The 23,094-nt window shown below is 39.3% G+C and overlaps 1 protein-coding gene across 8 annotated transcripts in view; it reads right to left on the bottom strand.

Moving 5' to 3' along the window:
• The window catches only part of hace1 (HECT domain and ankyrin repeat containing E3 ubiquitin protein ligase 1), an 82,057-nt gene that overhangs the window by 12,969 nt on the left and 45,994 nt on the right, over positions 1-23,094 (bottom strand). For 3 of the 8 annotated variants that reach the window (XM_076105342.1, XM_076105343.1, XM_076105346.1), the window contains 7 exons: positions 20,123-20,234; positions 19,675-19,772; positions 19,445-19,532; positions 19,193-19,342; positions 16,436-16,632; positions 14,639-14,770; positions 13,786-13,884 (listed from right to left, as the gene is read on the bottom strand). In XM_076105342.1, the coding sequence (XP_075961457.1) occupies positions 13,786-13,884; positions 14,639-14,770; positions 16,436-16,632; positions 19,193-19,342; positions 19,445-19,532; positions 19,675-19,772; positions 20,123-20,234 (876 nt within the window). Of the gene's footprint in view, positions 1-10,884; positions 11,146-13,090; positions 13,224-13,785; positions 13,885-14,638; positions 14,771-16,435; positions 16,633-19,192; positions 19,343-19,444; positions 19,533-19,674; positions 19,773-20,122; positions 20,235-23,094 lie in introns of those variants that run through there. The other 5 variants (XR_012957576.1, XR_012957577.1, XR_012957575.1 and 2 more) reach the window with 5 other exon arrangements.

Raw genomic sequence — 23,094 nt, 5'->3', positions numbered from 1 at the left:
CCATGGGGCTTTTATTTTGAAAGGGTTGGGGCTGGGTGGGGGGGAGAGGAGACATAATCATAATGTTTGACACATAAACAGAGGTTATTAAATGACAGGCTTCATCACAAGCATTTCAGTTATATTTCACTCTGTGGGGCTTTTATTTTGAAATGGGGTGTGGGGGGGGGGGGAAGAGATGGACTCATGATGTTAGATAAACACAAACAGGTTATTAAATGTCAGGCTTCATCATAAGCATTTCAGTTAGAATTCATTCTGTGGGGCTTTTATTTTAAAATGGGGTGTGTGTGTGGGGGGGGGGGGATCCTCTAAAGATCTCTAAGAACCTGAATGACTGTATGAGAGAGAGACACAGAGAGAGAGACACACACACAGAGAGATAGAGAGAGAGGAGTGTGTGTGTGTCTGTGAGTCTGTGTGTTTATCAACATCACTAATGAGCTTCATCAGAAACACCTGTGTCCTTGCAGCCTTTTCATGGAGATTAAACAGGGAAACACCTCTCAAACAAATCCTCAAAACTCCCATAACCGTAGCTCCTATTGCTCCGATATTAATAAATGAGAGGAAGGATGAGTTGAACAACAGATCCTGTAAAAATTGTGTCTGTAGTTTAACAAATGTGGCTGAACTGGCGATTTAGAAATGGGGGTACCGTGTTCTGTGGAAGATGTTTTTGAAGCAAAATTTAACATTGGTCTCTATGGAGCAGAAAGTTGGTTTTCCTCTCAATTACAGGCTTCTGTGTCAAATGTGTAAATCTGTGGGATTCCACAGTCATTTGTCTACGACAAGGACAAGATTAGCTACTTCTACATCCAGAAATTATGCATGAAGAGTGAAGATTGTGGACACAGTGGCAAAACACAAATGTTTTTTTCACAAGAATCTCAAGCTGCTCTTCACTCTAGCGGTGACATCACGCACTCTAAGCTGCGCAATACACACCCATTATAAAGTCAGAAAAGGAGTGAAAAAATCATAAAAGTTAAAATGGGACAGTTCAAAAAGTATAAAAGATATCAAAAAGCTGAATAATGCGGCAATAGATCAGGATTTTCTCAACATTTTAAAGTTAAAATGGTGTCTGTAGCTGAAAGTATGAGGAAGTAGAAGGATTTGAAAGTTGAAGAGGATTTGAACATTTTCTCCATAGGAACCCATTCAAAAAAAAAATTGCAAAAAGCTTAATAATTCATAAAGTTTAAAGGTTCGAAATATGAAAAGTCATAGCACCCCTCTGCTGAAAGAGCTGAACATTTTGATAGTTGAACGGTTTCTGTAGCTTAAAATATGAAGGAGCAGAAGAGTTTCAAAAAGCGTACGGAAGAAATATAATTATAAAAAAAATAAAATAAGGAAGAATAAAGAAACAGGATAACAATAGTTGGAATGCTTAACAGCATTCCAACAATAAAACTAGAAAATGCATTTCCTGCTGAAAATGCGTTGGAATGCTGAAAGCTGAAATGAATCTCAAAAACATTGCTGAAAATAGATATCCAATTTAAAAAAAATTGCAAAAAGCTTAATAATTCAAAAAGTTGAAAGATTACAAATATGAAGTCATATGTAGCTGAAAGTTGAAGAAGTTTAACAGGATTTGAAGATTTTCTCCATAGAGATCCCATTCAAAAGAAAATTGCAAATAGCTTAATAATTCAAAGAATTTAAAGATTACAAATATGAAAAGTAATATCACCCCTCTCCTGAAAGAGCTGAACATTTTGATATTCGAATGGTTTCTGTGGCTTAAAAAATGTCAGCAGTAGTGATATTTGTAGTAGTAGTAGTAGAAGTTGTAGTTGTAGTAGAAGTATCATTAGTAGTAGAAGTATTAGTATTTAGAAGAAGTAGTAGAAGTAGTAGTAGTAATAGCTGTAGTAGTGGTCATAGTATATAATATAACAGTAGTAGTAGTAGTAATAGTAATGGCAGTATTTGAAAAAGTCAAATTTTGAGCTTAATGTTTACATACAGTTAATCCATGGGGCTTTTATTTTTGAAAGGGTGGGGCTGGGTGGGGAAGGGGAGAGGAGATGGACTCATATTGTTAGATTAACACAAACAGGTTATTAAACTAGAAAATGCATTTCCTGCTGAAAATGCGTTGGAATGCTGAAAGCTGAAATGAATCTCAAAAAATTGCTGAAAATAGATATCCAATTTTAAAAAAATTGCAAAAAGCTTAATAATTCAAAAAGTTGAAAGATTACAAATATGAAGTCATATGTAGCTGAAAGTATGAGAAGAAGGCTTTGAAAGTTGAAGAAGTTTAACAGGATTTGAAGATTTTCTCCATAGAGATCCCATTCAAAAGAAAATTGCAAATAGCTTAATATTTCAAAGAATTTAATGATTACAAATATGAAAATTCATATCACCCCTCCTGAAAGAGCTGAATATTTTGATATTCGAACGGTTTCTGTGGCTTAAAAAATGTCAACAGTAGTGATATTTGTAGTAGTACTAGAAGTTGTAGTAGAAGTATTATTAGTAGTAGAAGTATTACTGGCATTAGAATAAGTACTAGTAGTAGCAGTAGTGATATGTGTAGGAGTAGTATTAGTAGAAGTTGTAGTTGTAGTAGAAGTATCATTAGTAGTAGAAGTATTAGTAATTAGAAGAAGTAGTAGAAGTAGTAGTATCAGTAGTCATAGTAATAGCTGTAGTAGTGGTCGTAGTATTTAATATAACAGTAGTAGCAGTAGTATTTGTAGTAATAGTAAATGCAGTATTTGAAGTAGCAGTAATAGCAGTAGTAGTAGTACTAGTAGCAGTCGTACTAATAGCTGTAGTAGTATTAGTACTGGTAGTAGCAGCAATAGCAGTAGTAGTAGTAGCAGTTGTAGTATAAGTAATAGTAGTAGTGGTAGGAATAATATTGATGGTAGCAGTAATAGCAGTAGCAGTAGTAGTAATAGTAGCAACAGCAAAAGTTGAAGTAGTAGTAGTAGTAGGAGCAGTAGTAATACTATAAATATTAGCAGCAGTAGTAGTAGTTGTCACAGTATTGGTAAGAGCATTCATTATTTCAACAAAAAAGCCTAATTTTGAGTTTAACGTATAGTTAATCCATGAGGCTTTGATTTTGAAAGGGTGGGGCTGGGTGGGGGAGAGAGGGGGAGAGGAGACATAATCGTAATGTTTGACACAAACAGTTTATTAAATGACGGGCTTCACCACAAGCATTTCAGTTAGAATTCACTCTTTGGGGCTTTTATTTTGAAATTGAGTGTGGGCGGGGGGGGGGGGAGAGGATGCAGAATCATAATGTTAGATAAACATAAACAGGTTATTAAATGACAGGCTTCATCACAAGCATTTCAGTTAGAATTCATTTTGTGGGGGCCTTTACTTTAAAATGGGGTGTGTGTGTGTGTGTGTGGGGGGGTCCTCTTAAAATCTCTAAGACCTGAATGACTGTATGAGAGAGAGACAGAGAGAGAGAGAGAGAGGATGAGTGAGTGAGTGAGTGAGAGAGAGAGAGACTGATCTCTCTGGCAATCTTTCTCATTTGGAGATTGTCCTATGTTTTATCATTTACAGCTTACATGACTATTGTCCTGCTCTGCCATGTCTTTCCTCGTCTCTCCCTCTTGTGTCGCGGTGTGTGTAAATGTCACTCGAATCAGGAAACTTATCAGAATACCCATATTTGATTGGCTGAGCTGCATCACGTATATCTCTAAATCATGTGTGTGCGGCTTTTATTTTAAAATGGGGGGGTCCTCTAAAAGTCTCTAAGACCTGAATGACTGTATGAGAGACACACACACAGAGAGAGAGAGACACACACACACACAGAGAGAGGGGGAGGAGTGTATCTGCGTGTGCCGGTGCCTCTCTGTGTTTATCAACATCACTAATGAGCTTAATCAGAAACACCTGTGTCCTTGCAGCCTTTTCATGGAGATTAAACAGGGAAACACCTCTCAAACAAATCCTCAAAACTCCCATAACCGTAGCTCCTATTGCTCCGATATTAATAAATGAGAGGAAGGATGAGTTGAAGAACAGATCCTGTAAAAATTGTGTCTGTAGTGTAAAAAATGTGGCTGAACTGGCGATTTAGAAATGGGGTACCGTGTTCTGTGGAAGATGTTTTTGAAGCTAAATTTAACATTGGTCTCTATGGAGCAGAAAGTTGGTTTTCCTCTCAATTACAGGCTTCTGTGTCAAATGTGTAAATCTGTGGGATTCCACAGTCATTTGTCTACGACGAGGACAAGATTAGCTACTTCTACATCCAGAAATGATGCATGAAGAGTGAAGATTGTGGACACAGTGGCAAAAGACAAATGTTTTTTTCACAAGAATCTCAAGCTGCTCTTCACTCTAGCGGTGACATCACGCACTCTAAGCTGCGCAATACACACCCATTATAAAGTCAGAAAAGGGCTGAAAAAATCATAAAAGTTAAACTGCTGCAGTTCAAAAAGTATAAAAGATATCAAAAAGCTGAATAATGCAGCAATAGATCAGGGTTTTCTCAACATTTTAAAGTTCAAATGGTGTCTGTAGCTGAAAGTATGAGGAAGTAGAAGGATTTTAAAGTTGAAGAGGATTTGAACATTTTCTCCATAGAAACCCATTCAAAAAAAAAATTGCAAAAAGCTTAATAATTCATAAAGTTTAAAGGTTAGAAATATGAAAAGTCATAGCACCCCTCTGCTGAAAGAGCTGAACATTTTGATAGTTGAACGGTTTCTGTAGCTTAAAATATGAAGGAGCAGAAGAGTTTCAAAAAGCGTACGGAAGAAATATAATTATAAAAATAAAAATAAAAATAAAACTAGAAAATGCATTTCCTGCTGAAAATGCGTTGGAATGCTGAAAGCTGAAATGAATCTCAAAAACATTGCTGAAAATAGATATCCAATTTAAAAAAAATTGCTAAAAGCTTAATAATTCAAAAAGTTGAAAGATTACAAATATGAAGTCATATGTAGCTGAAAGTATGAGAAGAAGAAGGCTTTGAAAGTTGAAGAAGTTTAACAGGATTTGAAGATTTTCTCCATAGAGATCCCATTCAAAAGAAAATTGCAAATAGCTTAATATTTCAAAAAGTTAAAAGATTACAATTATGAAAAGTCAAAGCACCCCTCTCCTGAAAGAGCTGAACATTTTGATATTCGAACGGTTTCTGTGGCTTAAAAAATGTCAGCAGTAGTGATATTTGTAGTATTAGTAGTACTAGAAGTTGTAGTTGTAGTAGAAGTATTATTAGTAGTAGAAGTATTAGTAGCATTATAATAAGTAGTAGCAGTAGTGATATTTGTAATAGTAGTAGTAGAAGTTGTAGTTGTAGTAGAAGTATCATTGGTAGTAGAAGTATTAGTATTTAGAAGAAGTAGTAGAAGTAGTAGTAGTAATAGCTGTAGTAGTGGTCGTAGTATATAATATAACAGTAGTAGTAGTAGTAATAGTAATGGCAGTATTTGAAAAAGTCTCATTTTGAGCTTAATGTTTACATACAGTTAATCCATGGGGCTTTTATTTTGAAAGGGTTGGGGCTGGGTGGGGGGGAGAGGAGACATAATCATAATGTTTGACACATAAACAGAGGTTATTAAATGACAGGCTTCATCACAAGCATTTCAGTTATATTTCACTCTGTGGGGCTTTTATTTTGAAATGGGGTGTGGGGGGGGGGGAAGAGATGGACTCATAATGTTAGATAAACACAAACAGGTTATTAAATGTCAGGCTTCATCATAAGCATTTCAGTTAGAATTCATTCTGTGGGGCTTTTATTTTAAAATGGGGTGTGTGTGTGGGGGGGGGGATCCTCTAAAGATCTCTAAGAACCTGAATGACTGTATGAGAGACACACACACAGAGAGAGAGAGACACACACACACACAGAGAGAGGGGGAGGAGTGTATCTGCGTGTGCCGGTGCCTCTCTGTGTTTATCAACATCACTAATGAGCTTAATCAGAAACACCTGTGTCCTTGCAGCCTTTTCATGGAGATTAAACAGGGAAACACCTCTCAAACAAATCCTCAAAACTCCCATAACCGTAGCTCCTATTGCTCCGATATTAATAAATGAGAGGAAGGATGAGTTGAAGAACAGATCCTGTAAAAATTGTGTCTGTAGTGTAAAAAATGTGGCTGAACTGGCGATTTAGAAATGGGGTACCGTGTTCTGTGGAAGATGTTTTTGAAGCTAAATTTAACATTGGTCTCTATGGAGCAGAAAGTTGGTTTTCCTCTCAATTACAGGCTTCTGTGTCAAATGTGTAAATCTGTGGGATTCCACAGTCATTTGTCTACGACGAGGACAAGATTAGCTACTTCTACATCCAGAAATGATGCATGAAGAGTGAAGATTGTGGACACAGTGGCAAAAGACAAATGTTTTTTTCACAAGAATCTCAAGCTGCTCTTCACTCTAGCGGTGACATCACGCACTCTAAGCTGCGCAATACACACCCATTATAAAGTCAGAAAAGGGCTGAAAAAATCATAAAAGTTAAACTGCTGCAGTTCAAAAAGTATAAAAGATATCAAAAAGCTGAATAATGCAGCAATAGATCAGGGTTTTCTCAACATTTTAAAGTTCAAATGGTGTCTGTAGCTGAAAGTATGAGGAAGTAGAAGGATTTTAAAGTTGAAGAGGATTTGAACATTTTCTCCATAGAAACCCATTCAAAAAAAAAATTGCAAAAAGCTTAATAATTCATAAAGTTTAAAGGTTAGAAATATGAAAAGTCATAGCACCCCTCTGCTGAAAGAGCTGAACATTTTGATAGTTGAACGGTTTCTGTAGCTTAAAATATGAAGGAGCAGAAGAGTTTCAAAAAGCGTACGGAAGAAATATAATTATAAAAAAAATAAAATAAGGAAGAATAAAGAAACAGGATAACAATAGTTGGAATGCTTAACAGCATTCCAACAATGACAGGCTTCATCACAAGCATTTCAGTTAGAATTCACTCTGTGGGGCTTTTATTTTGAAATGGGGTGTGGGGGGGGGGGAGAAGAGATGGACTCATAATGTTAGATAAACACAAACAGGTTATTAAATGTCAGGCTTCATCATAAGCATTTCAGTTAGAATTCATTCTGTGGGGCTTTTATTTTAAAATGGGGTGTGTGTGTGTGGGGGGTATCCTCTAAAGATCTCTAAGAACCTGAATGACTGTATGAGAGAGAGACACAGAGAGAGAGAGACACACACACAGAGAGAGAGAGACAGAGAGAGAGAGAGGAGTGCGTGTGTGTCTGTGAGTCTGTGTTTATCAACATCACTAATGAGCTTAATCAGAAACACCTGTGTCCTTGCAGCCTTTTCATGGAGATTAAACAGGGAAACACCTCTCAAACAAATCCTCAAAACTCCCATAACCGTAGCTCCTATTGCTCCGATATTAATAAATGAGAGGAAGGATGAGTTGAACAACAGATCCTGTAAAAATTGTGTCTGTAGTTTAACAAATGTGGCTGAACTGGCGATTTAGAAATGGGGTACCGTGTTCTGTGGAAGATGTTTTTGAAGCAAAATTTAACATTGGTCTCTATGGAGCAGAAAGTTGGTTTTCCTCTCAATTACAGGCTTCTGTGTCAAATGTGTAAATCTGTGGGATTCCACAGTCATTTGTCTACGACAAGGACAAGATTAGCTACTTCTACATCCAGAAATTATGCATGAAGAGTGAAGATTGTGGACACAGTGGCAAAACACAAATCTTTTTTTCACAAGAATCTCAAGCTGCTCTTCACTCTAGCGGTGACATCACGCACTCTAAGCTGCGCAATACACACCCATTATAAAGTCAGAAAAGGAGTGAAAAAATCATAAAAGTTAAAATGGGACAGTTCAAAAAGTATAAAAGATATCAAAAAGCTGAATAATGCGGCAATAGATCAGGATTTTCTCAACATTTTAAAGTTAAAATGGTGTCTGTAGCTGAAAGTATGAGGAAGTAGAAGGATTTGAAAGTTGAAGAGGATTTGAACATTTTCTCCATAGGAACCCATTCAAAAAAAAAATTGCAAAAAGCTTAATAATTCATAAAGTTTAAAGGTTCGAAATATGAAAAGTCATAGCACCCCTCTGCTGAAAGAGCTGAACATTTTGATAGTTGAACGGTTTCTGTAGCTTAAAATATGAAGGAGCAGAAGAGTTTCAAAAAGCGTACGGAAGAAATATAAAATAAAGAAGAATAAAGAAACAGGATAACAATAGTTGGAATGCTTAACAGCATTCCAACAATAAAGAGAAACAGGATAACAATAGTTGGAATGCTTAACAGCATTCCAACAATAAAGATTCGAAGAACAATAGTTGCAATGCTTAACAGCATTCCAACAATAACCAGCAGTTTAACGCCAGTTAACTAAAAACGTAACTGGAGTGCTGCAAATCAATGAAGCAAATGTTGATATTGAAGTGATCTCATGGAAATACTGAAGTTTGAAGATCCTGCATCAGATGCAAAATAAATAATAAATGTTTTCCAGAGCAAAAATGCATCAAGTTAAGGACTCCACTGCTAAGCAGCCAAGCACTATGGAGGACAGAATATGACTGAAGTATAAATAAATACAGCAATAAATAAATGTTTGAATACAGAAATAAATAAACAAAAGAATAATTAAATGCTGAAATAAATAAATAAAAGTATAAATAAATAAATGCTGAAATAAATATGGAAATAAATAAATTAATGTATAGATAAATAAATAAAAGTTGATAATCAAACAGGACATAAAGAAATACATATCATATATTTATTTCTACATTTCTGTTCACCTACATTTATTCATTTATTTATCTGTATGCTAATGAGGTGGGAGGTCCTAACCTCTGTCTAAAGCAGGATTGGTCACAGGAGTGTGATGGCTTCTGGTCTACTACTGCTGCCTTGCACAGTAACGTTGAAGTTGGCTAGCCCAGTGTTGCCAACTTGACAACTTTCTCGCTAAATCTGGCGACTTTCCAAATCCTCTTGGCGACTTTTTTTGTCAAAAGCTACTAGCGACAAATCTAGTGACTTTTTCTGGTGTTATTGGAGACTTTTCTGGTGTTTTGACTCTGACGTGAAAGAACGTATCGTTCTGCAGTTACTGTCCTCATACTGTCCTCAATGAGCAGCGGGTGCTGCTGTGAGCCCCTCCGCCGTCCCAAAGCACTCACAGGCGGTCAGTCTCACAGCAGCCTCGCGCAGCAGTCCCAGCTGCAGACTGTGGAAGACGTTAGTGCTGCTAGATAGTTTTTTGACGTCGTCTACAGGGATGATTTGCTAGGAATCGGTTGCTTCTGTCTTGCTCCCCTACTTGACCAAACCTGCTTAAGAATGAGGTTCGGACCGCCTACCTCATTAACATACGGACACAGAAATACAGAAATAAATAAAGGAATACAGAAATGTGGAAATAGATTTATTTATTTATGTCCTGTTTAGGTATCAACTTGTATTTATTCATTTCAGCATTTCAATATTTCTGTATTTATTTATTTATACTTAAGGCATGTTTGGTCCTCCATAAAGAACACAGAGACGACAGCATGGTCTTCAGGTCTACACAGTGTGGTCACACCTTCACCTGGCTGCCTCCTGTTTCTAAGACATGGCTGCTGTATGTGAGTGTTTGGAGTTCAAACCCTTATGTATTCCATTCTTTTACGTTCAAAAGTTAAAGGCTGTTTTCTACATCAACAACCACCATTCAAAACGTAAGACAAATCAGATATGATTTGATATTGTAATGATAAAGGAAACAAAGACATACACGAGGAGAGCGACATATTCTCAGCGGTCGTAACAACAACCACAGATGCATTTGTGTGGAGATCACCTGTTAACAGCATCCCTCAGCTGTGTCCACATGGAGGTTTAGGAACACTTTTACCGTGAATTAAAACTAAACACAGCACACGTTCCAGCAGGAATGTCATCCGCCGCCAAGATTACAGGTTTCTTTTGACCCTTTTTTCCAGTAAATAATGCTGTTTATTTTATCTTTATACATCAATGTGAGCTGCAGAGCTAACATGTTAGCATGTAGCTCCCTGCAATGTAAACACAGTGGCTATCAGTGTGGTGGTGGGAAATAGATGTGAAAAAGTAGTCAGGTGATTATTTCTGGTAAAGAGACAACTGTTGATTACTGTACAAGCTGGTGCCATGCTACCATGACTACACACGATGTCAGTGACAGTTAGGCAGCACGTCTACACAGCTGAATTACTGATCTTCTAGAAACGTTTTCACTTGTCACACAGTTAATGCCATATTCATACTATGAAATGTCAATTGTGTCTGAAACTAAGGGCAATATGACCGAAAATCTATATCTGGTGTTTTTCGTTTTTTTAAAGGCATATTCCACTCAAAACAAGATTCTATCAACTTTCACTTTCTTGGCAATGTAAGGGAACATATATGAAGAGAGAAGAAAATGTAAAAAAGTGAAGATCCATAGTATAGCTCATTTTCATTCGTATACAGAACACATCTGTTTTGAGAGAAATAGCCTATCCCATAATGTAAGTGTAATGTGATTCATTCAGTTGGCAGTAACAACATGGGAATTCAATTACACTTAAATTAATTTACATTTTGAAGAAACCAAAAACTGACAAACTTATACTTGTGGGCGACCGTAGCCAGTCTAAGCCGTGTGGTTCAGTGATGTCTCTCCCATGTCCTCGTATGTGTGCGTGCATCAGTAATGTCTCTCCCATGTCCTCGTATGTGTGCGTTCATCAGAGTAAAGACGAACCAGTACACTGCACACCCTTTTATTAATCACTTTCAAAATTCTGTGGAGAATATTGTCAAAATATTTTGTCATCTATGAACAAATAGGTGTGTTGTGTTGCTTAGTCAGTATTTACTACCTGGATTTAAAAAGGACAAATCACTCCTTCAAAATAAAGCTCTTTATTCACAGACTGACATTAAAATTGAGTACACAATGCAAAAAGTAACAAAGCCATAATTTGTATGTAAACTGTCCAGATCATGTGCTCCATCAGTAAAGGGTTTCTTGTAGACTCAAGTTGTGTCGGATGCTGATGGAGCTCTCAGGTCAGAGGTCATCCTGACTCGTCTTCTCCTCTGATGGGTTCTCATACTGTGAAGAGTCTGCTGGGTTCAGGAACACCTCATCAGACAGGAGCATTATACTGTCATGTAATAACATCAAGGTGTATGACAGGAAGTGTGACAGGAAGAAGGGTATAGTTTACTACAACATCATCATCTTACATGTGTAATTATGGTAACAGCTACAAACAGTGTAAAAATTATAAATCAGTTTTATCAAGTATGGAGGAAGAAATTAATTATGTGACTGGAGAGTAACTGGTGTGTAAACCAATGCTTGTAAACTACACTGGAACTGCTACTATGGTGCTACAGTGAGTCACTAATATTACAGTGTGTCTGTGAATCATAAGGATCATAGTAACTGTACTCTCTGTTCAGCTGCTCCCTACAGCACGTAGAAGTATTAATTAGCATAAGACAACAATGAAACGTTTCACGTTAAATGGTCTTAATCCCTCTCCGTAGTGGGGAAGCACAGAGATGAGCTTTATTGCCTTTACTGTTATTTTCTGCTGGAGCACTCACTCGCTACGTTAATCGTTTTATAGCCAAGTAGCACACACAAGGAATGTGTCTCTGTGAGTTGCTGCATAACAATGAACACAATGCAAAAGTCTTAAGACATAATATAAATGAGCTTATTTTAACTTGTGTCAAAGGAGCCGAGCGTCCCCGCACCACCGACCTGAGCAAGTTAGTGACTGGTGCTAACGAATCAAAGCTAACGTTACACAACCAAGCAAAGGAGCAACTTCTGTTTTTTTTTTTATTGTGTAGTTTGATCATATATTTTTCACATGTGTGCCTTCAGGACAGTGTATGAATAAAATACAAAATAATGTAAATCTACACACACACACACTCAAAACACACAGACCGGTGTTTTGATTAATCATGCGACCCTGTTAACTGGTGACCTTCAGTCAAATGCATCTGTGGTTGTCATAGTTACCACATCTGTTGAAAACAGAATGCCCATTGTTACGTTTTCATTCCATGTGGGATCGGTCTCCAGAGGCTCAGAGCTTGTTGCCCTTATTCTTCCTGTGAGTCTATCTCGAGTAAAGCTCTACATGGGCTATTCGCTGTTTGGAGAAAGTTACCAAAAGCACAGAGGAAATGAAAGTGGGCAGACTATTCAGCATGCCATTCCTCTGAGGACAGAGCATGAAGCAACACATACAGCAGCCATGTCTTAGACACAGGAGAGGTGCTTGGCTGCTTAGCAGTAGAGTCCTTAACTTGATGCATTTTTGCTCTGGAAAACATTTATTATTTATTTTGCATCTGATGCAGGATCTTCAAACTTCAGTATTTCCACGAGATCACTTCAATATCAACATTTGCTTCATTGCTTTGCGTTAAACTGCTGCTTATTGGTGTTGGAAACCAGTAAAATACAAAAATGGTCTTAAGGTCCCGACAGGAGATGGCTCGCTGTACGTGTTGTTGTGTTAAGAGTATGGCGATAACAGTGCACTGAATTAGCTTTTTTATGTTTCAAAGCACTGAATAGTTCTTTTATGTGATCTATGTGGAAACTTTATTAGAGATACACTAACAGGAAGGGAAGTTTGTTTAAAAAGCAACTGAGTGGACACGTGTCTTCAAACAAGCCTCCAAAGACATTTCAGATATGTTTTTACATTGTAATGAAAAATGAGGCATCCACGAGAACAGCTGTATTCTCTTCTTGTTTTCAACTACTGTGGTAAGTACGACACACTTGGCTGAAAGTAGCCAGTTAACAGGGTCACTTGACAAATGAAACCACTGGTGTGGATCTCGGAGGAGACTGGCCTTCATATAAACCAAGCCTACTCCTGTCTATATTTACCTGGCTTCATACGAGACCTAATGTCAACACAGTCTGTCTTTGTATTGCCTAACATTACTACATTACTCCAGCCTGTGGACCTAAGATCAAAGCTAGCTGCATTACCAGCGCATTATGCTAACGTTAACAGGCAAACGGTGCTAAATACACAGCAACTAAAATAACATAGAAATGGCAAAACTTACAGCTCCAGTTTTGAAGTTGAGTCTCAGACAGCCATCCAGATCCCACCAGAGCTTCAGTTTGAGGTGAATCCTGCTGTGTAACGTTACTGACCCTGTCAAGCTGAGGATGGTTCTACTCTTCCACCGGGGAACCCTTATGACATACGGCACCAAATGTCCACAATTCATGACCCTTTTTTTCACAGGTTTTTTTAAGATGGAGCAGGGGAAAAAGAGAGGCTGTTCTTTTGTGACACCAGGGGCACACATTTATGTTTAAAATGCATGAAAAAGTGCATTTTGCATAATAGGTGATCTTTAAATATGCGAAGCTTGATCTATAAAAGCTGTGTGCAAACTCTGTCATGCTAATGTCACATACAGTGGTAAAGATTGATTCCATTATCTGCAGAGGAGACTGAGGAAGGAGAAAGCAGGCGACCTGATGTTTTACCTGCTGTCAGACGGAAAATAGACCAACATATTGCATCCCTTTTGGCATAAGCAATTCTGATCACTCTTCTTTCTGGTCCCACATTTAAAGAGTTTATGGCTTGGTAAATGTTCCTTTCCTTGAAATATTTTTAAAGGAATCCATAAATGCAATAACACACAATCTGCACCTACGGTTTGAATAACCGAACTGGTAAACATCATCGGCACCCATATGATTCAAGTGAGGCATACATGTGTAGTTATGGAGGAGTCAGTCCCACCTGGATGACTGGCTCCTGAGTGTCGTAGCCACTGGTGTACTCAGTGTTCCTGCACCAATCCTGCACATCGATCTCTGGCATCCCTGACAACAGGAGCTCCTACACACACACACACACACACACACACACACACACACACACACACACACACACACACACACACACACACACACACACACACACACACACACACACACACACACACACACACACACACACACACACACACACACACACACACACACACACACACACACACACACACACACACACACACACACACACACACACACACACACACACCACTTTATTAGGTACACCTTGCTAGCACCGGGTTGGACCCCTTTTGCCTTCAGAACTGCCTTAATTCTTCGTAGCAGAGATTCAACAAGGTGTTGGAAACATTCCTCACAGATTTAAACTCTAGCTACACATACAGTGCTGAAAGCAGCTGATTATAGTGAGAGTGAAACAGCTGTGAAAAAACAGAGCAGGCTGTTCACTTGTAGGTTGCCCTGCAATGACAGCATGGCTGAGGCATGTCCAACAAAACCAAGGTGAGATAATCATCTTGCTACACTATTGATCCTTGCACAAGTGAGGACATGAAATCTGCCGACACCAACAGAAAACAACCTTCTAATGCAGTTGGAGAAGAGGGATGAGCTTCAAGGTGACCCCAACTACCCCCCTAACTAGACGCCCGTCCAGACGTGGTGAATCAATCCCTGCATCAGAGCCAAGCGGGCAGGCAGGGGAACAAGGAGAATGCCGACAGTAGAAGACGATGAATGAGAGGGAGAGGAGGGGGAAAGGCAGGAGAAGACAGGGAGATTGGAGGAGGATGACTAACCAATTCGTATTCATCAAAAAGCTGGACGAGCGAGGGGAGGATGAAGGTGTGGAATCCTTGCAAGAAGCCGTTTATCTGAGGCTGGATGGCTCGCGTCATCCTCAGCTCTGTAACCAGCTGGACGTACTCGGCCTGAGAGGACACACACAGATCAAAGTCCCCAAGACATACTGATGGACAAGAGAAAGAGACGGAGCTCATACAGGATTATTCATCGGCTCCTGCTGGTCCGGAACCTGCTTTACAAGACAGTGCCATCTGCAGGAACACTGCAGTACTGCACTTTCTAATTGGGACTCTTCCTGGCAATTAGCTGGAAAAGAGAGATCAATCGCTCATAGGAGACCAAGTATGGATGAATATACTAGAGGGGACCTTAAGCCAGTCATTAATGCCACGTCCAGCCGCACTGCTGCAGCATGACACCGCAAAAATACTGAAGTCTCCACATCTAGTTTCATCATTAAGTCCACACATACACGAGTGTTCTGAAATGTTTAGAGTGATTTGATCGGACTTTATTCAGTCATAAACATCATACATGTAGAAACCTGTCCAAATACTCAAACCAAAAAGAACAGACAGAAAGCAACGGTCTTTAAAGCTCCAAGATATTCTGTGTATCTCACATCATCTTCTAAACTGTTGCAAATCTTGGCTGCCACACATTTACATCTAAACAGATCTATCACATTTGACAGAGCCTAGTATTTTTAGTAAGCTGGTTTCAAACACCAAATATTTCAGTGCCTGGCTATTGATGTATTTTTACACTTGACTTGCTGCTAAATACTCAACCCTACTGGCATCTTTTAAAGGGATAGTTTTACATTTTGAGCTTAGAGAAGATTGTCATTCATGTCAGGTAAATATGGAGTCAGAAGCAAACTACTTAGCATAAAGACAGGAAATAGGGGGGAAAGGCTAGGCTGGTTCTATCTAAAGGTACTGAAATCCACCTCTGATGCTCACTAACTAGTATGTTAGATGTCATTCCTTTAATCCTTCGAAAAACAAAAGTGTAAAAATGTCAACTTGTGTTTTTATGTGAGGTTCCCAGGTAACCAGTGGAGAAATGTCAGACTCTCTTATTTTGTACAATCTGTGATCTTATAGATGCATAGGAAGACCAGAATAGAAATGAAATGCAGAGCTAATTCTATCAATTGTATTCAGGCCATCCAAAACATTTTCTTACAACTAACACCACTTTTTTTATTTACGATTTCCTAAAAGGCATCGAGAATAAAATCCTCCAAACTATCAGTCAGACACCAGGTTACTCAGAGAAAAGACAACAGGTGTGCTGGCAGTGTAATGACCGGTCACTGTATTCTAGACTGACTTATTGATACTTGATGCTGCATTATGAAGGCACATTCAAAGAGTTTTCCCTACAGAACAATTCTATCTAAATTGACCTAATAGTCAAATGTTCCGTGGAAACCGACTTAATTAGACTACGAGAGCTGCAGTTGCCGACCTGATTTTAATTTTTTTTGTCTGAAACATTCCCATAATTTTGTTTAGGTGAATCTAGTGTTTCTATAAATTCCCACCGTAATAAACAACTCACGACCCCCTCAGGGGTCCCAAAGCCCCCGGATAAGAAACACTGTTCTCATGGGGTTGTCTCTGTTTTCTTTGTTTTTAGCAGGACACTTTATTAAGAACTGATTAGAGAAATGTGTCAGATAAAGCATACCACCTAGAACTGAACTTGCCCTTTCACCAATGAAAAAAGTCGTTGCGTTATGTTGACACTGGCAGACATTATGCCTCTGTGTGGTGACTGACCTTGTTGTCCTGGGTGACCAGGATGCTGGTCCCTCCGGGTTTGAGCGGCACTTCCTCCATCGCCCCGAACACGTCCGTCTCTACAGAGAAGGTGAGCTCCAGGCCCAGATCACTGATGTCGTTGTCCAGGATCCACTGCAGGTTCTTCCCATACTCTGGATCAATGGACGACACGTCCTGGTAGTTCACCGGGATACCTGGTGATACATTGTATTATGTCAACAATATTGATTTCTTATTGATCACTCAGTCCCGGTTGTCCTCCAATCTGAAGAGTCCAGTAACCCCAAATTGCTCCCGAAGACTGCGCCTACAGAGTCTGAATGTTAGTTATTGTTGCTTGGAAGGCCCTGCCATCAGTGTGTGAATGACGACATGTAGTGTTGAAGTGCTTTGAGTGGTTGTAGGACTAGAAAGGCACTATACAAGTCCAGGCCATTTACTCCTGTTTTAATCAAGCTAGGCTGTCTGGCTGTGGGGTTGGCGTAGCTATCATTCTCAATAACAACTAAAATGCTCCCTCTTTTAAAGGCATAAATTCCCCACAGAAACCAATGAATGAAATGCTGACAAAAAAAACTAGCTCAACAGCTGTGAGTACTAACACTAGCCATGTTGGTTGTTTACATTCATAATGATCCTTTTGGGGGTCAGTGTTACTGACTTGCTAGATCTGGTAACCTTTGGATCCAATGCTGCTAGCTCCTTTCACTGGAAAGAGTTGGCAACACTGGGCTGTGTTTTTAGGTTGGATCATTTTAAAGATATAGCATACTCCTGCTAATTATCTAAAGATAACCAACCCTAGCTTTAATATCTTTTCTTCTTAGCCAAAAGCTAACACTGCTTTTATTCAATCATCATTTATTTTGGTCAAATATGATTGTTCTTATCCGTGGTGAATTTAATAGAAATGTTTGTTGCCCCTCCATGTCTGCTTTTACTGCCGACCTGATTAACCTTTCAGTCTTTTAATCTTGAAATGTGTTACAATTCTTACTCTTAATAAGGAACATACCCTTGATCTATTGGTGTCTTATTATGTTTCTCTAAATAATATTCAATTTCTAGATTTGAATATATTTTGTCATAAGGCTGTAACCGTCCATACCTCGTTGCTCCCCCTTCCTGTCTGCAGTGTTTACCTGCCCCTGCCTGTGATACCCTTAATCGGGGGGTGCGCTCTGATTTATTGGATCACTTTAATAGTACTTGTCAAACTATCCTTGATTACATCAAAGAGAATTGGAGCAGAAAGACTAAACTCTGGTGCTTATTTGACAACTGACTTTTTGAGTGAAAACTGAAATGAGTGTGTGGCCATGGATGTAGAAAAGAAACATCTGGAACTCAGAATCATTTTTCAAGTAAATCAACTTCTCTGTACAAGCACTTAAAATCCATTCTTAAATCCTTATGTCCTAAAAGCTGAAGCTAGAATTATTGACCTTAGCATCATGAACGTAGGCCGACCTGCACGCTCATATGACATATCTGGTTCTGCCAATTTCTTGCTGGCTATAATAATGACATGTTGGCTGTAATTCATCACTGTTATCTTCTAAAACATCAATGGGCGGAACCACCCATGGGCCAAGCCTGTACCTGTGATGAATGTATTAACCTCTCTGTTCCCAAACAACCGGCTATCGCCCAGCAGATACTAGCGCTCGTAGCACAGCATAAACGTTACTATTATTTGGAGGCTAACACACAGGGCTCAACCTCTTATACATCCATGATCTGTGGTCTACTGTACTTCTATTCTGGAAGTACGTCATCTCTATAAACAGATTCTGCACTCACATATGGAACCTGTAGGCACCAGGCAGACGTTTTGCTGGCATCCTCCGATAATATGGTAAGCGCCTTCAGTCCAACATGGCAGAGGTGTAGCTCTGCTGCTAAGCACTGATGCTGCTTTTTGAATTGAACAACCAGTTAGCTAGTTTAAGGAAAACATAATGACGTCCTCTGGCTTAATGACCTTAGCAGCGATTTAAAGAGTCAAGGTAAGTGAGCTGAGCAAAAATGGAAGAAAAAAAAATCAATCTCTTAATACCTTGAAGAGACGGATTTTGGCCAATCAGCACACAGTTAAATAGCTGGTAATCAACTCAGTGGTTAACCCTACTCCTAGCTAGCATATGGATGAGATTAGGCTCCTTATCACACCTATGACCGGGAAGCTTTGCATCTGCACTGAACCATCTGCAGTATGTCTCAACACAAGCCAACTTCAATGCTAGAATTGTTAGTTAATCTCCCACTTAGCTTCCTCCACTTCGACATTATCCCCACTAGATTTCTGAAAGAGGTATTTCAGACACAGATTCTCTCCATTATTAACTGCTCATCGTCTACTGGCTCTGTCCCACCCAGTTTAAAAAATGCAATAGTCTGACCCTCTGAAAGAAACCTACAATTTGACATTTTTGACCAATTTCAAACTTAACTGTTTTTAAATAAAATGTTAATAAGGTCTGATGCTTCTCATTTAATTCTGCTTGATTTGAGTTGCGCATTTGATATGGTCGGTGTTGGTATTACGGTTTGACTCCTATGTCTCTGACATGTCTTTCTCAGTCTCTTTGAGATTTTGAGGCTTTTTGATTTCATTTCTACTCTGGCTCCATAATCAACGGAAAGAGTAAGTCCTGCTGATTCCAGCAGTGTGTGTATGATGCATGTGCGTTCCAGTTTAAGGGTTAAGGGCAAATGATGCCATAGATTATACATATGCCTGTGTTCTTTTACCCAGAATGTGTTTGTAGAAGGAGCGGGTGAAGTAGATGTTGACCAGCTGTCGGTGGTACAGAGCCAGACCCAGGATGTGACCTGCAAACTGGAAGTAGTTCAGATGGTCTGGGTTCACAGAGGAGTTACTGTTGGGCTGAAAAGTCGTACCTGTAGATCACACACATACAAACACACACACACCGTTATTCTACATGACGAAGTTCTGCTTGTCACGCTGAACATTATCACAGGAAGGAAAACGCCATGTACCATCAGCTGACTGAGTGAACAGAGCATAGTCTGGGTTGATGATCTCATTGGACAGGATGTCAAACCACTCCCGAACCACACCCTGGCCCTGTAACATACAGACACATTCAACACAGCTCACGGCTGTGGGTTTCATGAGACAGAAGTACTGCTGCTCCATCAGCTCACACCTGAAACAGGCGTATTATTAATGAGAACTCATGCAGGGTCATATGAATTTAGAAACCCACCATCCCCTCCTCTCCATGGAAACGAACAGCAATGCCCTGTTTGAGTTTCTCATTGCTGGACTTGGAAACCATCTCGCAGCTACTCCTGAATATGGTATCTGTTAATGAGATAAAAAAATGTTTTTTAGTTAGAAGAAAGCATTCAGGAGATATGGAGAACTTTAAGGCACTTTGGCGTTGTTTAGACTGATGTTAGCAATGCATAAAAATGTATTTCCATGAGACCAATGTGGCAACAGCGCAATGTTGTTAGCCAACACGCAAGTGTGCGTTTGTGGTAGACTGGCACCAACAACCGGCACATATCCACCTTTGCTCATTCTGTGTGCATTTAATAAGCCAGGCAACATGACATTGGAGTGTAAATGAACTCTTTGAATGGATTTTGGTGTGATATTCTCACCCTCATACACTTTCTCTATTCATGTGTATAGAGGAGCCTGTGTACCTCTGTGGATGAGCAGGATGTCGTTCTCGTTGACCGGACGATGCACCATGTCTGAATCTGGCTGGCCGGCCAGCAGATGCTCATAGAACCACTCACAGCGTTCCTTGAAGGGCTGAGAGAGTAAAATACAACTTCATCCCACACTGCACAGCACTTTCCTAAACTAATTACCACTTCGCTGTGTTTTCTACTCTCAGACTGTGGATTTTTCAGTCTCGACCGACGGCTCGGAAAGCCTTCAGTTCTGAAATGCTCGTCTGGGGTCTATTTGCATAATATATGCCTTTGTTCTCTAAGCATTGGAGGGAGAATGAGGGATGAGCATGGAAGAGAGCGAAAGGCTTTTCCCTTGGGCTGTACTGAGAGAGGAATCAGGAGATGAAATCAAATTCACCAGGTTAAAGTCTGTAATTAAAACAAGGGCCTACTCCCAGGCGAGCCATAATCCATGGGTAACGAGGCTCGAACGCTGCAGCTCAAATATGAATACTGAAGAGTAAGGGAACAGCACACAACTCGGAGCAGCACTTAAAATTTATGAAGCCATATAAATGGAACTTAAGACAAGTATTATCGCCATGGTTGTAACATTGTTAAATGATCCTTAAGTGAAGTTTCAAAGTCACTTTCCATTAAGTCCCAGAAGACACAAACATAAAGACACAGAGGGACATCAAAGTAGAGAATAAAGTACGAGGTTAAAAAGTTGTGAATTTTACTCAGTGTGGGAGCTAATAAATGATGGCTGATTGTACAAGGTCCTGACAGGATGCAGGGTGAGAAGAACCTGAAATAAAAATTGAGGGTTACCTCGCTCTGGTTAGAAAAGAGCTGAACATAACATTGGAAAAGTTGATATATCAGTCTATATTTTAAGTTAATTTATCAGAGATGCATCATTATCAGTTTACATGTGGGCCGATAAGTAACAAGAAATTACAGTAAAGGAAACTAGATTCTTAAGGCCAATACAGACTTCAATACTTGAGATTTTTTTTAAAGTTGCAAGATACGAGATTGGGAGCATTTCCACTGCCTCTGAACAGCCCTCAACATGGTGACTGTGAGTTGGCGAGTAATTACAAATCCTACTGCATTTCATTTCCTGGCAAGAGCCACCACACGAAGCTGGTTAAGGCAGAGAAACTGGTTAAGATTAGGCTTTGACCTTGAGTCGTTAAGGACACGACAGCTGAACCGACGGCTCCCAGCTAACGGTGTGAGTGCTTTGGGGCGGCTCACGGCAGCACCCGCTGCTCGTTCACCACAGTGCAGAACGTACGTGCTTTCACGTCAGAGTGAAAACACCAGAAAAGTCTCCAACAACATCAGAAAAAGTTGCTAGATTTGTCGCTAGTAGCTTTTGACAAAAAAGTTACCATGAGGGTTTCGAAAGTCGCCAAATTTAGCGAGAAAGTCGCCAAGTTGGCAAAACTGGCACTGGCTAAATATGTCCCCAGAGCAACACTGGACGTAACAATGGTTCCTATCACATATAAAACCAATCAGAAATCCATCTTCATGAAAACAAGTTGTACAAATAATAATATATAAACAAGCATATTAAAGCTACTGCAGATGTAAAAACAAACGCAGTTCACTTAACAAAGCTGTTGTTCACTATTTAAAGACAAAGTCCATCCTCCTTTCTTTGTTGACAAAGAGTTTAATCCCACGGTTAAATCCCAACTCACAAATCCGTTTCTCCTCCTTCAGTCATTGAGTGTTAAAAAAACAAAGCTAGGTAAAAAAAAATAAAAAAAATCTACACCAAGCAAATTGCAAAAAATGTCATTACTTCTTCCATATCTTTCAATTTGAACTCTCACTACTCCGACTAAGCCTCTGCTTAGGTTTCGTTTTCCAATAGTCATGTGCTCGCCCACTGACCAATCACAGCACACGCTGCACCTCACTGCAGCGCTGCACCTGGAAACTAAGCTGTGTGTTAATGCTGACGTACTTGTAGGCCAGCTAGCAGGCTCTGGCACGTCAAAGAATACGCCCAACATGTCAAACTAAAGATCTGATTGGTTGAAGACTATGACAATCAACAATATCGTCCCCATTCACTTAAAGTGCAAAGGGATTCACTTGTGAGTCTGCAGGCCTCGGGCCTCTGTTCTTACCTAGAGACACAGAGGTGAGATCTGATTGGATAAAAGCTCTACTTAAAACAAGCTGCACTGGAAGCAGAGCAACTGAGGAACACAGTAGCTGTGCAATGAGAACATAAGATAATGGGAAAACTATTTTTATAAATTATAATACATGTAGTATATTTAAGAAAAATTATTAAATTATAAAATAGCTATAACTTTGTGATTCTGTTTAGGCCAGCAGAGAAGGCCTTGCAGGCCCTGATGGACCACCACTGGTGAAACTAATTCTAACTAATTGGAACTATTGGAAAGGGTTAGCATTGAGGTTGCATTGAGTAACCTTATGATGCGTTCAAGCTCTACATGGTAATAATTAGTATTTGGTAAAAATTATAATGTGTTCAAATGTCATCTTGAAATTAAGTTTTTGGCGAGAAAGTTATAAATAAATACAGTTAATTGAAGGAGATGTTTTAACAGCGCTATAAAATAAAAGACACATGCCCCTTTATGACACACTGGACAGTGTTCTGTGTGGATGTGCCTGTGCCAACCCGTAACATGTCTTTAAAGGGGAAAGCATTGACCAGCAAAGAGATAAGGTAGTAACTTTAGTGAACAGAAAGAGGACTGAGGCCTCATCAGAGCTGAAGTGGACCACAAACAGAAGTCAATTATTTTTGTTAGCTCACTTTAAAAAGGACTATATGTGAAAACTTCCTAAGTCTACTGTATATTGCCATGTATCACTGTGTAGCAGTAGTAACCGACCATTCAAACCATGAGAAGAAAACATTCAAATCAATAAATATTAAAAAAGGTTTTTGGAAGTTGTGTGTTACATACTTAAAGTGTACACTTTCTGACTAA

This window comes from Anarhichas minor, unplaced genomic scaffold (genome assembly GCF_050575085.1).
Source record: "Anarhichas minor isolate MPS153535 unplaced genomic scaffold, ASM5057508v1 ptg000032l, whole genome shotgun sequence".
In the NCBI taxonomy this organism is placed as follows: Eukaryota; Metazoa; Chordata; class Actinopteri; order Perciformes; family Anarhichadidae; genus Anarhichas; species Anarhichas minor.
This window is presented reverse-complemented; position numbering and strand designations above follow the sequence as displayed.